Consider the following 16888-nt stretch of genomic DNA (forward strand, 5'->3'; position numbering starts at 1 on the left):
TCTCTCAGCTCCTCTCTCCAGTCTGAGGAAGCGAAATTCCAAATTCAATCGGTTTTGCTCAGCACCCACCCAGATCGTATAAATCTTGGTTTATCAGTCGATTTCACAGTTATCATTAGCTAATTTGAGTACTGATAGGTTTGATCTTTTGTCTATTTTTCATTGTGATTCTCACATAGACTATGATATTTTGTCAACCTGTTAACGGCATCTCTATATTGGGTATCGTTGAAAACATGATTTCTAATAATTAGGGATGTTTTTTATGTGTATTATTTCTATACATTCTTGCTTCCACGTTGTTTCACAATTGCTTACTAGTAGAGATCCTAATGTGCTGGTATTTTTGAGGATATCTTTGATGTTTTAGAAATTACTCTGCAGTTGTTTATATTATAAAACATCTACTTTCTGGGCTTCTGGCTTCCAAGACAACAACCGGAAGAATGGGATGCATGTCTCATCATGTTTAAAACATTGTGTTTTTAGGCTTTCTTGTTTGTGTTTAAAATTGGGTTTTTGATTTATGTGTCTGTTTTGAGGCTTTGCTCTTTTTTTGGTTGTTTCTTGAGGGATTAGGTGCTATGAATTGACACTTGTTGTTAGAAATATAGCTTCTTTGGCTATAATGGTGATGAAAATTCTTAGTCTGACTGAAGGGTGTTTATCTTCTTATGCATTGTCTCCAACTGAGTGCAGAGACATATTTTCGATGAAAATATTTTCTTGGACAATCTGCATTTTTGGTTAGACTAAAATTATATACTTTTGAAACCAGCTATGGAGTATAATATATGAGAGCTTGTTTATGCTACCATCTTTGTTATTATTACCTTGTTTTCACTACACGTGCACGGGGTAAACACCGCCTTGTGACCCTAGCTAAAAGAGGATTATAAGGAGTTAAACCAGCCTAGGTTGCGCGTAGCTGACTAGCTCAATCAAAGAAGGCTGGGATTCGAACTCGTGATGGTTACAAGTTTGTATCCTTAGCTATCTTTAGTTTTTTTTTTTTTTTTTTTTTTTTTTTTTTTTTTTTTTTTTTATAATTTTAATTCTATTAATGTTTAGGATTATGCCACACCATGGAGTGTTGGTTTGTGAGTGGTAAAATTAGCATAATCCTTATTACCTTGTTCTTTGACTAGGGTCTTGAAGTGTAGCCTTAATCTCTATTTGAATGATTACATTATGCATATGCCTATGACATCAATATACTCTGTATACTAGCTCCATTGTTTTACTATAGAAAAAGAAAAATTGTGTACAGCATAGTGTGTTGGTTTTACTGCTTTCTTTGACAGACAGTGAAAGGTGATTTGGCTTGAATTGGATCTTTTATAGGGGTTCTGGTCGATTTCTTCTATCTTCTTGATATAATTATGGCTTCACATTAAGATCATGTCTATATGTGTCTTCAGTCTTCACAATATTCCCTTCTCTGATCTCTGAGTTAAGATGTGAATGAGAAGGAATGTTTATTTAGGGTGTGTTTGGTTCATGGTTTACACACTAGGAATGAGAATCAAAATCATAGTTAGTGTATCCCCTAATTAAAATGTGTATCATTTTATCCAATTTGGTAATCTAATTTTAAAGTTTAAATTAGTACTTTTAGATTTTTGTTTTGATTTTTGTGTTCATATTAGTGCTTTGGATGTTATTATATTATATTATGATCAATTGTCTTAGTTTTTTGGTTTTGTATTTTTAAAACATTTATTTCCATTATAAAATCATACATAACTAAGTATCAATATTGATAATCATTCTAATTTCACCATATTACCAAACATAAAAAAATACTTTTACTGTAGCCCATTATAATTAGCTAGCCCATTAATTAGCAAGTATTCAGGCTTTGCTTTAAAGCGAAAGTGTGTGCAAACCTTTTAAAGTCAAAAGACAGCTTTGCTTTAAAGCAAAAGTGCAAAATAAATCGTTGTTTTTTTACATAAATAAATCTCTAAGTTTGAGGGATATAAAATGTTTACAAAAGCGAGTCTATAAAAATCTATAAATGAAGAATGGGTAGAGATAAATGCAACTGCGATGGTTGTTGCCGACTACCTTCAATTTAATATTTTATTTTTTATATATTTAAGATTTATCCTCTTAGATCAAAGATGAAACATGTTTTATTTCATATCTTGAATTTATATTTTTTGAAGTTGAAGATGAAACAATTTTAGATATTGAAGAAGGAAATGCATGTGGGGAGTAGAATAGCTTTATTCAATTTATTACAAATAAAAAGAAAAAATATAATTTTTAATGATTTCAGTTAGCATGTCAACAAGTTATTGTTGAGTTGATAAATACGTGTATTTTTTTTACGCTTATGTAGAATTTAAGTGTATAATTAATTTTTTTTTTTAAATTAAACTAAATAGTCATTTCTTTTTGTCTTTTTTGAAAATGTTTAAAAATTATCGGCTATCTTTAAAGACATCTAGTGGCCGTCACTTTAAATTAAAGAGACAACCATGTTTGCTAATCAAACATTCGTGGTTGTCTAGAACAACCACATTTCGTTTTTTAAATACAATGAATTTGAACCTATGACCATCCATGTAGTTGGTAAAAACAAATGCTTAATTAAAAAGAAAATAAAAAATAAAAAAGAAATTATATATTCGGATACATGTTTTGAACAAATTTAAAAAATTATATACTTGGATTTTATATAAGTGTACAAATGCCATATGTTCTCCAAATTAACAATTATTCACTGAATAGGTAACAATATGATTTAATTGTACTTTTTTTAAATATTAATTTAAGAAAGGTTTTATGATTTTTTTCTTCAATAAAAGGATTAAATTGCCTGTTTATTCATCGAGCGTGGGGGTGGGGAGGGAGATAATAAAGCAACAAATAAAATGAAATGGGAAAATGGAGAATATAATATCTCTAAAAGAGTTAATTACAATCATTGACTTTTTAATTTGATTATAATTGGTTTCTTAACAATTGATTTTGTTACAGATTTGATCATCCGGTTATATATTCGTTTAATCGGCTTTAGATTTAAGGATAAAAATTAACTAGCAAATCAACTCTCCAAATCTACAAATTTAAGAATGTTGAAACAAAAGATATAAGTCTTGTTTGGTAACATATTTAGCTTATCAGTCAATTTTGGCTTATTTGATAACTATTAACTGTTTGACTTGATTAAACAATCAATATGATTATTTGATTAATTAGTTTTTTTTTTTGTAACAACTTATTGTTTCGAAATGTTAATCGGTTTTAGATTTAAGGATAAGAACGTAAAAATTAGCTAGCAAAATCGTCTCTCCAAATTTACATATTTAAGAATGTTGAAACAAAAGATATATGGCCTTGTTTGCTAACATATTTAGCTTATCAGTCATTTTGGCTTATTTGACCAATATTAACTGTTTGACTTGATTAAACAATTAATATGAGTATTGATTAATTAACTTTTCGTAACAATTTATTGTTTCGAAATGTTTAAAATCAAAAAGCTGCTCAAAATAACTTTTTTCGATCAACTTTTTGAAAAAGTCATTTTACATTTAGTACAACTAATTTACCAAACACTTTCCTACAATCAGTTAATGTTATCAATTAATCAAACTCACTAACCCAATTAACTAACAGTTATTTACCAAACACCCCCATAATTGCCTCAAATTTGAGACAATGACTTATCAGTTATCAATAGTTTAGTCCAAATTGACTTATGCATCAACATATTCTTCACATTTGCACTAATAATGAATCCAGTGTATGAAGTTTATAAACTCAATTTGTCATTTTAATAACAAATCAATTTTTACCTCGATTAAATCAATAACTAATAGATTATTTATGGTCAAATTAGAAAAAATACTACATCTGTCTTATTTTACTGTCCTACTTATTATTCATATGGTTAAACTAATTCTTTTTTCTTTAGTATTTTTTATTTATTTTTAATTTTTTTTTGTGTTTAATAGTACTTTTAGTGTAGTTTTTAAATATATACATTTTGTATACTAATACTAAATTTAATATTATAAAAAATTAAATTAAAAATAACTTCAATAAAGTCTCATTAATCAAACCAAAACACATGAAATAGGACAGAGGTAGTATAAATATCAATAGTAAAGCACCATTCTTGGAATTAATTCTATCTCTAATCTCTAATATCCTTCCACCAAACGCAAAGCAAACGTTACAGAACTGCGAACGTAGCACACTGCTAATACATAATTTTCTTAATCGGTATATACGTGCCTACGAGGTATTGCTTCAGAACTCCTGAAATGCTGTTTTCCATCCTTTGCTTGGATTTTGTTCTTCTCTTATGTAATCACTCTCGCTTTATCTGAATTCCAATTTCTGTATACTCATGTATTCATCGATTCCTTAATTATTGAAGTATTGATTTGGGTAGCTGTTTCTTGATAATTCCGATCGCTTGAATTGTGTGTGATAGCGTTATGTGTTTGCATAGATAGAACACACATTTGTATGTAGGATGAAGATCTGTTGATTTGAGGGTTTGCTATTTTCCAAGTTTTCCATTTTTTTTTTTTCTTTTGCAATTATATAATTGTGTATAGAATATAGGAAAGTTTAAGTTATATTTTCTGTTTTCTTGTATTTTTTTAGTTCTAATTACCTGTTTTTGTTTGTTCTTGGAGTAATAATTCTTCTGGTATGGCTTTCCATTTTCTTTCAGCGTCTTCAGATATCCATTTGTGTATCTTTCTGTGGTGAATGCAAAGCTTTATTGTTATCGGTTCTTGCACTTTGCTTTATTTATTTTCTTTATTCTTCTTGCTGGTTGTTTGATGTGGTGAAATTCTCATGTTTGCAGGATGCTTTTGTGATTCACTTATAAGGGATTGTAAGTGTTGCGTGTCTGATGAAGCCTGTTGGATACGCAGCTAGGTTTGTTTTTCCATTACGAATTTATTTATGTATACCGTTAGGTCGTTGACCACTTGTTGCTGAGGGTGGGAGAGGGGGAGTTCTATTGCATGCTGTAGTTGCATTTATTGGTATTTAGTCTTTATTTTATGTTTTTCTTTTTATGGTGATATGTTCTGGCTACATTTGATGTTTTGAGTCTCAATGTATATCATGATTCATGAGCAATTCTTCATAAATATTGTGAGGAAAAGAAACCTTCATATTTTATCTAGAGAAAGTGGCATCATTATTTATTTTTTAAAGAAATTAATGAAATGATCATGATAGTGGTCCAAAGGCCAAATTGTATGTGAGCCACTGTTGCAAAAATCGGCCTAGGCTCTAGGCGCGCCTAGGCCGAGGAAAATTACTCCCGAGGCAGCCGTCTAGGCGGCCTACGGCCTAGGCTCCCAACTCGGCCAAGTTAACTCGTCCAATTCGGCCGAGTTTGCCGAATTTACTCGGCCAAGTCGGCCTTGCTATTTTTTAAAATTATATATATATATATATATATATATATATATATATATATATATATATATATATATATATATATATATATATATATATATATATATATATATTTGACATACACCCACACACGTGCACTATTATTATTATTATTTTTATAGTTAGCCGCCTAGGCGTTAGGCACTACTCTACCGCCCGACTAGCACCTAGCGCCTACTGCAACCATGATGTGAGCACATGTTGGAGATAGGGTAGAAGAGGGAAGATTAGCAAAAAATCTAGATGGATGATATGGGTAATATTTGAAACCTAGAAAATGGACTACCACTTTAGTGGAGGATATAACTAGCTCACATTTATGAAGTTTGTGGTGAAATTCAGACTTTAAGTACCACTAGAAATCCCTCAAGGGTACCTAAAATGAAATAGTTTTCCAAAACAAAGATTGGATGCTGTTGTGCGATGTTTTTGATTAGTTTTTGATTTGCTGTTGTGCGATGTTTGCCCAACCAATTTTAAACATGGCCGAGTAGACAAATTGGCCGACTAGTTGGCCCACCGATTAAAATGGCAACTAGTGCTTGCTTTGCCTTGGCGGCCGCCTAGGCCGAGTTTTACAACGTTGGTTGTCATTCACTCATTCCTAGGTTGCCAGTCTAGTAGCTAGTCTTACTATAGGTAATACTTGTCCTTGAAAATTCCTAAGCGTAGGAAAATCTCTGAACAAATATTTTCAGTAATGTCAATTTTTCTGATGCCACTAGATCTTTGTAACTTCGAGGGAAGTTTACTCTAAGCGTGGTCTAGATGTGAGATCATTTCCTCTTTCCTTATTAATCTTTTGACTGTAATTTTGTAATGGACTTAGATATGCCAGGTGTATCTGCCTACATTTTCATACATAATGCTATCGTAGTATAGTACCTTGAACTTTATGATGGTCATAGATGGAGGCATGGAGCCTGGACTTCTAGGGAATCTGGTAGATGTTCCTTCAATTGTGAACACGAATGGTTGCATGCTCAAGTCATCTTCTTATTTATTTATTTATCACAGATTGATGTAAACATATTTGGATTTTTTTTGATATTGTTCATGTAAAATTTCCATTATGCTTATATTGTTGTTTAGATACCAATTCTTGAGCAGATGTATCTTCATGATATGCATGCACCTTTAAGCCTTACTGTTAAGATGTTTAGTGCCTGATATTAGTAACTATAAGTTCCCACTTGCATGGACTAGAGGGAAGTGAATGTGTCTTTGCAAGGCCTAGAAACCTGTCTCAAGTCACATTTTATGATTAATAGTCTACTATATCCAAAAAATTATCGGTAAATACTGTAGTCCAATTTATGTATGAGTAATGCTATTTACCCCTAAAAAAATTTCCCCTCATAATTTCCCTCCTGACATGGCATTGTTTGATTGGGTACTTTATTTTTGTCATTAAAAGTTGGTGGGGTCAGCCAATTCATGGCACCCAATGATTATAAGACATGTCATGAAGGGAATTTAGGAGGGGAAGAATTATGAGGGGTAAGAAGCATTTTCCTTTATGTATTTTTGGTCCCTTTTTTTTTTTTTTTTCTTTGTTTTGCAAATTCCAATTTAAGGTTTTAAGTTATTTGACTATTTGAGAAAAGGAAATGAAGAACTTTCCTACTGTTGCCATCAGTTCTAATGATATTCATATTCTGTATGTATTTTGAAAAATTCACTCATCATTTTAAGAAACTCATCTCGAGTAAACTTTTAGATTTTAGTTTGTTCCACCGTCAGCACTGTTTGTCCTTTTAAGTCTGGTTGAACCAGAACTTTTTATTTTATTTTATTTTTCTTCCAAACAAAGACTAATCCATAAAATGATTTGTGAAATTCTAGTTTTGGTGTGGCAACCAAGCTTATCACGGCGGCCTGTTAAGTCGCGGGCCCCCCCCCCCCCCCCCCCCCCCGACCGCCTTGTCGCCTAGGCGAGTAGGCGATGAGTAATATATATATATATATATATATATATATATATATATATATATATATATATATATAAAATAGAAGTTTAACTAGTAGAAGCCAAAAGAAGGGCAGAACAGAGCAAAAGGCCACTCAGCCTAGAAGAAAGAAGAAGGAAAAAGAAGAAAAAAATAAAGAATGGCAGTTGGCTACTTGAGACATCTGAGAGTGCGTCGGCGGGAGTCTGAGACGGCAGGGGTGCGACGGCGGTGGTCGGCGGAGCTGCAAGAAGTCGACGACGGCTGTGGGCTGCAATGAAAAGGAAATGAAGGCTGCGACTGCGATGCGATTTGCGAAGAGAAGACGTGCTGGAAGGGTTTTAATATGCTAAAACGGGTCGATCCGGTTCAACACCGGGTCGAGACTAGGTTAGGTGTTCCAGGCATCGCCTGATCTCGCCTCGCCCATTTTAGGCGAGGCGAGCTCATTAGGCGTCCGGTCAGTGGAGACCGGACGCCTAGTCGTCGCCTTGATAAATGATAACCATGGTGGCAACTGGCAAGTTCTTAGTCCATTAAATGATAGAAACAGGTGTTGATTGACTTATCCATAAAAGAAAAAGTAGGCTGGTTTTAACTTTTAATTGACTTTAGAAATTCCATTAGTGTACACTGGAAGTATGCTACATTTAATACATTACTAGGACATTTTATTTTATTCCAATTGAGGTGCTCAATCAGTTTTTTCCTTCATCATTCGAGTTGCACGTATTACACTGAATTTTTTGCAGCCGATTTTTGGGGTTTCAATATCCTGAAAGGGTCTGGTTAATCAAACTTTGTCTAGTGTGTCGGCATTATTATCTTCTCACCACTTGTCTACTTGGCTCTTTTAAGCTAAAATAGTTGATAGTTAATTGGGAAACATCACTTGGATAGACATGGTAGTGTAACATCGTGGGAGATGCCAACACCTTATATTCCTAGAATCTAGGTCAAGACCAGAGGGAGTGCACAAACAAAGAAATGCAACTTTACCTATTTACATGCATGCATGCCTACCCTTTTAACATGATGTCAACTATGACATCTCTTAAAAGGTATTGCCTTTCAGTTCAATGCGAGAAATAACTTCTTAAACATTGGTGCTATGTTGAGTTTTCATTTTCTATTGTCTCATACCCCATAAGTGTTCTGCACAGGTTTAAACTGTCATTTTCTACTTTTCTTTTAATTTTTTTTAAAATTTTTTTATATGAGTTTAGGAAATGTCTTTTACTCTCAATTTTTGCAGCTAACCAATTTGTCACATGCCATTAGATAGTTAAAATGGAACCTTCCAGAAATATTTTCATGATTGTAACAGAGCATGAAGGCTACTTCAACAAGTAGATATATCTTAACATTTGGAATTTATTGCTTGTATAAAAATGTTGGTTTTTCTTTTGATTCTTGATTTACATGTTTGCTTTGCATTAATGTTATTTGTGATAAACTTCCTTGAGTTCTTTCTTGCCTAATTGTGCAGCTATTCAATGTCTTATAGAGAAATGTTTTATTTATTTCTTTATATCCCCTTAATTCGCATTCATAGGATCATACAGAAGTTTTGAGGTACTGTGTTAATATAAGATTGTAACAACTTTCTTTTTCTGTTAATTTGTGTTGACAGTTCTTGAAGATCCCAAATGAGATAAATAGGGTGCACTTAGCTCATTTTTGTTGGCTTGAGTTATTAATAACTACTTATATGCAGGGGCACGCGTTGAGCCCTTCCATTAATAAAGAAATGGATACCAAAAGCTCTTCTATTGACAATCCCCTGGATAAGATGAAGAGAGGACAAAATAGTTTTGGAGTTATTAGATCCCATGATTTCGTTGAGATCTCTTCTCAAGATCCCATATGCAATACATCTCAAGGGGAACGAGATGATAGCACAGAGGACGAGCAGAATGAAATTATGGAAAATGTTAACAATGAATTGGTAGTATATGATCCATCAATCAATGATGCTGGTGAAATTGGACAAGTTCCTGATCCTGCTCAATCTCCACCTCCATCTTCTGGTAGGTCCAAAGTTTATCGATCTATTGGAGCTTTTGCTGTTCAGTGTGCCAATTGTTTTAAATGGAGGCTCATCCCCGAGAAGCAAAAATATGAGGAAATAAGGGAACACATATTAGAAGTTCCATTCTTTTGTGATCTTGCTCGTGAATGGAGGCCTGAGATATCATGTGATGACCCACCAGATATTACTCAAGATGGCAGTAGACTTTGGGCAATTGATAAACCTAATATTGCTATTCCCCCTCATGGCTGGCAGCGGCTGTTGAGGATAAGAGGTGAAGGAGGCACCAGATTTGCTGATGTGTATGCTCCATTTTCCCTTTGTTTTACTGCTATTTATGTTTTATTGCTTTAAGCTGTTGTATTAATGTATAATTTGAACCCTGATACCTTGCACCATCCAAACCAACTATAATTGTGTCTTGATTGACTTTTTGTAATTATTTGCAGGTATTATGTTGCTCCATCAGGCAAGAGATTCCGCTCCATGGTTGAAATTGAGAAGTACTCAAAAGCTAACTGAGCTTTCTATTCATTTTTCCCTTATTCGTTGTGCCTAGATACATGTTAATGTCTACAACTGAATTATTCAAAATATTTTTTTAATGTTGTTTTGTGGTCCCCCCACTACTCTTTTTGCAGGTACTTGGAGGAACACCCTGAGTGTGTACGAGATGGTATGAGCATATCCCAGTTCTCATTCCAGACCCCAAAGCCTTTGCAGAAGAACTATGTGGTGAAAAGACGTCCCTCTCAGTCTACTATGCCTTCACATGATGACACTGCTCCTGTATTTCCTGGATCTCTTGAGCCCATTGAAGGTATGAGAAGTACATATCATGATACTAGTTACTTTCCGGAGAATTTGTTAATATTGTCTGGATATATTAGGTAAGATGTAAGGATTTGCATGGCTTTTACAGTATAAGTGTGTGTTTGGTTCGCACATGGAATGGGAATCAAATACTTGGAAATGATAATGGTTTTGGTGAAAATATTTTGCATGTTTGGTAGTAGGCTGGAAATTGGAATGATTACCAATATTGATGTTTGGTTATGTATGACCCTATAATGATAATAAAAATTTTAAAAATACAAACACAAAAAATCCAGGCAATTGATCCTAATATAATCACATCCAAAGCACTATATGAACAAAAAATCAAAATAAAAATTTAAAAGTATTAATCCAAACTTAAAGATCAAATTACCAATATAAGATGAAATGATACCCTTTTTAATTAGGGGGTGAGGTTCTTAATAGAAGGGATAATCAAATTCCATGGTTGTGTCTTAAAAAGTTGAACCAAACAATAACTATGATTTTGATTCCCACTCGTACAGTGTAAACCAATGACTTAAATATAGAATATGTGCAACTTGACATGCCTAGTTTGTTTGTTTGTTTGTTTGTTTGTTTTTTTTTTTTTTTTTGTTTTTTTTTTTTAATTATAATTTTGATTTTATTAAATAGTGTTGGATATTTGAAATTCAAATGCCTAACAAGTGCTTTTTTTTATATGCACAGCTAATCCCATATCATGGGTTGGTCCAAGCAGGGATTCAGACTTGAATGACGCCCCCAATAAAAGGAAGAAACTATCCAAAGGCTTGTTCCTGGGTGGTAGTTAGAAAACTTAGAATGGCTTTAGTTTTTTTCTTTTTGGGTGGATAGTACTTGGAGTCTCTATTTAGATTTTTTTTTTTTCCCAATATACCAATTGGCTAATCTTCAATTTGGGTGTGTTGAATTTGTTGTGACTGTGGAAAAAATCTTGTGGATTTTATAGGTTGGTTTAAGGTTCATTATTCAATGAAGTTAGGTTTAGCAAGTATATATGGAAGCAAAATTTTATTGTATAAACGATTCATTGTGTATACTTGTTGGTATAATTCATGTTTATGATGCCTATGTAAAAGCTTAGGTACTAAGTACTTGCATACAATAGGTGAGATGAACATCGTTGTTTAGTAATATGGACAATCTTTCAAAAAAAAAAAGTAATATGGACAATAGTATTCAAGCTACTGAAGCTAGTATTGAATTTTTATTTTTATTTTTCTGATAATGTTTGTTAACGAATGTGAATATTGACCCATCTAAGGTATATAACTTTATTAACATAAAGACTTGTTATTAAAAAACAAAGGATGGTATTTCAACAATGTGGCTTCAAATAATAAATCATAGGGTTAATTGTAATTTTAGACTGTCACATGTGGGTGACCACATGAAGCTGAATAATGTTACATCTTGTATCCTAATTATGGATCAAGGTTTACTTTACATTGTGAACCCTAATAAAAAAAATTATATGCAGTTAATATATTATGTACATATAAATAAATTGAAAACAGATAATATGTTAATTACAAATACATAATATATTAACGACATATTATGTACTTGCAGTTAATATATTATTATGTGCATGTAATTAACATATTATGTATTTTCATTTTATTTAAAATCACATAATTTGTTAACTATATTATGTGTCTATGTTAACTGTAGATACATAAAATATTAAACAAAAATACATGATTTGAATATCATTTTAAAGGTAATCTTGGTCCATTGTATAATTTTTCCGGTATATGGTATAACAATCCATGTTTCGGAAAATTATATAAAACAGATTTTCATCAATGGGGCTGTGGAGATAACATGATATTGAGAATTAGCAGGTTTAGTTATATATTTTATGTTTCTACCATGACTTTCGTAAGCGTTTGTAGTCCAACGGTTAGGATAATTGCCTTCCAAGCAATAGACCCGGGTTCGACTCCCGGCAAACGCATTGTGTTTGATTTTGTTGTTCTGGTAATTCAACTTTTGAGAAGGTGGAGTAGAAGAAAACCTCCCGTAAACACCACACGATTTATTGATGAATCTTCATATTCATTAACGGGAACAAATTATTCATAGTTATTAACTAAACTTTTCTTCTTTAACAATTTGTAATTCAAATATATATATATATATATATATATATATATATATATATATATATATATACCACACGATTGGAGTCTGCTCAATGAGAATGCAAATGCTGGAAAATATTCGAACTCGGGCATCGGATCACTCGATCCTATTCCTCAGTATTAATGCGATTTGCATGCCAAGGAGAAGGGGACCGCGGAAGTTCAGATTTGAAATGGCTTGGCTATTAGATGAGGGGTGCAAAGGAGTAATAGAAACGGCCTGGCAAGAGGGGAGAACGGAGGGATTGCTGCACTGCTAGCAGTTGTGTGGAGAAAAGTTGATGCGGTGGGGTGGAGATCAGTTTCATAAATTTGGAAAGCGAATTAACTACCTGCAGCGGAGGCAAGATGCCATACGGAATAGACGAGATTTGGTAGCTCTCGCTGAGTACCAACAGATTGAGAATACTATGAAACGAGTAGAGGCCCAGGAGGATGTGTTTTGGAGGCAGCGGGCCAAGCAACACTGGCTACGCGGGGCTGATGCGAATACAAAATTTTATCACAGGTATGCTTCTGCACGCCGGAAAAAGAATTTTATTTCTACTATTAAATGTGATGCTGGTAACTGGGTGGAGTGGGATGATATGCATGCTGTTATACAGAATTACTTTGAAAATATTTTTGCCTCAAATGGACTGAGTTGTGATGATCCACTTTTTGGAGTCCTAACCCCACGAGTAACGTTGGAGCAGAATATAATGCTAGACCGCCCTTTTGAAACTAATGAGGTTAAAGAGGCTCTTTTTTCAATGTATCCGGATAAGGCACCGGGGCCGGATGGGTTGAACCCGGGTTTCTACCAGCAGTTTTGGGGGATAGTGGGAGGAGATGTATCTGGTTTTATAGTTAATGCTTTGAATTCCTGTGTATTCCCTGAAGGATTGAATGATACTAACATTGTCTTGATACCGAAGAAGGAGATGCCTGAGACAGTAGCAGATTTAAGGCCGATAGCATTGAGTAATGTCATTTACAGAATTATGGCCAAAATGATAGCAAATAGGATGAAAATATTAATGGGAGGATTGATCTCAGAATCCCAGAGTGCTTTTATCCCGGGAAGGCTAATCACAGACAACATCCTGGTGGCAGCAGAGGTGGGGCATTATCTGAATAGAAAGCAATGTGGTATAGTGGGATGGAGTGCATTAAAGCTAGATATGTCAAAGGCCTATGATAGAATGGAGTGGAACTTTCTAGAAAGGATGCTGACTGTTATGGGTTTTAGTGAGAAGTGGGTAAAACTCATTATGGTGTGTGTAACTACTGTTAATTATACTGTAATGGTTAATGGTATAGAAGGGGGCAAGTGAAACCAACCCGGGGACTCAGGCAGGGAGACCCGCTCTCTCCGTATTTATTTATTATTTGTGCAGAGGCTCTCTCGATGATATTACAGTAGGAACAGTTGGCAAGTTCAATACATGGGTGCAGAGTAGCAAGGGGGCACCGCCTGTATCACACCTATTTTTTGCAGATGATAGTCTCCTATTTTTTAAAGCAAATATCCAGGAGGCAGGAGTTATAAGGCAGTGCTTTGCAAGGTATGAGAAATTGTCAGGTAGTGAATTATAATAAATCAAATATATGTTTTAGCAGAAATACCCAGGAGGCTGACAGGGCACATGTGGCGAATTGTCTGGGGGTGGTGCAAGCACCCAATTTTGGGAAATATCTGGGCCTACCATCTTTTGTAGGGAGAAACAAGAGAGCTGTTTTTTCGTATGTGGAGGAAAAAATTAGGCAATGAATTGGTTCGTGGAGTAAAAAGCTACTCTCTCAGGCTGGTAAGAAAGTATTATTGAAAAGTGTAGCACAATCTATGCCTACCTTTTCGATGAGTGTTTTTTTGTTACCTGAGACAGTTTGTCAGTCCATTGAGCGAACTATGAATAAATATTGGTGGGGCAGTGGAAGAGAAAGGGGAATACATTGGAAGGCATGGGACAGGTTGTGCATACCAAAAAAGTATGGCGGTATGGATTTTAAAGAGCTAAGGGTTTTTAATATAGCAATGCTAGGTAAACAGGCATGGCGATTTTTAATAGACCCAGAAACACTCGTAGCCAAAATCTATAAGGCAAGGTATTATCCCACAACCAGTTTTACAGATGCAACTATTGGTAATTGCCCGAGTTATTCTTGGAGAAGTATAATGGCGGCCCATGCAATGGTAGTCTCAGGGGTGCGAAGGAGGATTGGGAATGGACAGACAACTCTAATATGGGGACACCCGTGGTTACGAGATAATCCTAGCCCATTGATTCAAACAGAAATGCCACAACAATTGAGAGAGGCACGAGTTGCAGGACTAATTGATTTACAGACTCATACCTGGGATCCGCAACTCATACCTGGGATCCGCATATTTTGTCTGATTTATTTATTCCTGAAGATGTGGAGCGAATAAATATGATCCCTGTTAGTCCTGAGTATGAGGACTCATGGTACTGGATGAGTGACCCAAAGGGGACATATACAGTAAAGAATGCCTATAGGCATATTGTGGGAGATTATGAGAATAATCCAGCGAATTTTGATAAGTGGATCGCAATGTGGAAAATAGAAGTCCCCCCGAAATGGAAAACTTTTTTGTGGAGAGCCATATGTGATATTTTGCCAACAACCGTTAACTTGATATTTAAAAGGGTGGAGGTGGACCCAACTTGCCCTATGTGTGGTTTAGATCATGAAGATGTGTTGCATGCTTTAGTGCTCTGTGAATATTCTAGACTTGTTTGGAATATAACACAATTGCCTATTATTAATATTGTTGCAGACTCGTTTACAACATGGCTAAAAGGGGTTATGGCAGTCTTGACGGAGGAGCAGATCCGGTTAATGGTAGCAATATTATATTATATTTGGAGAACCCGGAATTCAGCTGTCTGGAAGGGATCAATGATGCGGGCTACCCAGTTGGTCAGAGCAGCCACCGTAGCACTGCAGGCGTACGGCACTGCTCATGTTGGCCGAACCAACCCGGCACCGGCGGCGGACCACGTGAATGGCCCAGGAGGGGGTGGTCTACGATGTTATGTAGACGCGGGTTTCCGGCACGACACGGGCGAGGCTACTTACGGCATGGTAATTATAGCGCCAGATGGCTCGTTTGTGGCAGCAAGGAATGGCAAGTTACCAATTTGTTTTTCACCACTTATGGCGGAGGCTCAGGCATACAAGGAGGCTTTGTCCTGGCTACTTGAACGGGACACCACATCAGTAAGTTTACTCACGGATTGCATGGAATTGGCAGCGATGTTCAGGCACCATCATACGCCGATCCATTCGTACGTTGGGGTCACAGTTGACCAGTGCAGGATGTTTATGTCGTTGTTTAATCGTATTACTTTGGATTATATTTCTAGGCAGGTTAATTTACATGCGCATACTTTAGCTACATTAACATTTACTCAGGATCAAGCTATGTACTAGGATGCTATCCCACCTGACGCTATTTCGGCTTTGATTCATTAATACAATCGCAAGATTGACCTTCAAAATATATATATATATATATATATATATATATATATATATATATATATATATATATATATATAATGCCCTTCACAGAGGTTTAATTGTGAAAAAATAATGTGAAAAGTATAATAATAATTTGAGGAATAATTAATCAATGATATGTAGTACACTGTACATATCATTCTTTCTTCAAATAAGATTTACGTCTTTTGAATACATTAGTAATTCACCCGCGCGATGCACGGAAACAAATTATGTTATTATAAATATAAATAAAAAATAGAAAAATTAAAATATTTTAAATTATTTAATATAATAATATTTTTGAGCTTCCATTGGTCAAGTATTTATTATTTTTATAGAATACAAAATTACAATTAAAATTAAAATTATAATTTTGTATGGTTAATATAATCTCTAATTATGTGCATATTCAAATAAACTTATAGAGAGAATTTACATAATTACATTGATTTATTCTTAATTGTATATCATCTATATTATAATTTTCACAATACGAATAATAACTAAGATAATCACATTTGGAAAGCAAATTTTAAATTTTGTATGTGTAAATTTAAACTCTAATTGAACACATTTTCTATATGATTATATAATATATAGCTATTTTATTTTTCAAAAGTATATTTTTTATATGATTATATAATATATAGCTATTTTATTTTTTAAATGTTGTGTTTTTTTTTTTTTTAATAATAAAGGATGTTGTGGCATTAATTGTAACATTAATTATTTTCCAAACCATATAGCTTTATTATATAAAGGATTTATGCATATGATTAAATATAAAAATAAAAACTAATATAAAGTAAAAAGATTAAGTTCATCAATCATACATTTTAGTAGCAATTTGTAGAAGTTGGAGTGAAGAAATTTAGTCTGCAAATGAAAGTGTATGAACTAAAGAGTTTTCATTAGGATGCACTTTAATATTTACATGGATGAAGGCAAGGAGAAATCTTATCTCATCA

General features: G+C 34.0%; 1 protein-coding gene and 1 non-coding gene across 2 annotated transcripts; both read left to right on the forward strand.

The window, feature by feature from the left end:
• Positions 1-4113: 4113 nt before the first annotated feature.
• On the forward strand, positions 4114-11368 carry LOC109146807 (methyl-CpG-binding domain-containing protein 2-like). The gene is made up of 5 exons (XM_019294457.1): positions 4114-4258; positions 9109-9725; positions 9873-9926; positions 10065-10243; positions 10951-11368. The coding sequence occupies exons 2-5, from the start codon at positions 9142-9144 to the stop codon at positions 11052-11054; spliced, it is 921 nt and encodes a 306-aa protein (XP_019150002.1). The 5' UTR covers positions 4114-4258; positions 9109-9141; the 3' UTR covers positions 11055-11368.
• Positions 11369-12151: 783 nt separating this feature from the next.
• TRNAG-UCC lies at positions 12152-12223 on the forward strand. Its single transcript has one exon. It is a non-coding gene; the product is annotated as a tRNA-Gly (tRNA).
• Positions 12224-16888: the final 4665 nt, after the last annotated feature.

The sequence above is a fragment of the Ipomoea nil genome, unplaced genomic scaffold (genome assembly GCF_001879475.1).
Source record: "Ipomoea nil cultivar Tokyo-kokei standard unplaced genomic scaffold, Asagao_1.1 scaffold0256, whole genome shotgun sequence".
NCBI classification, from domain to species: Eukaryota; Viridiplantae; Streptophyta; class Magnoliopsida; order Solanales; family Convolvulaceae; genus Ipomoea; species Ipomoea nil.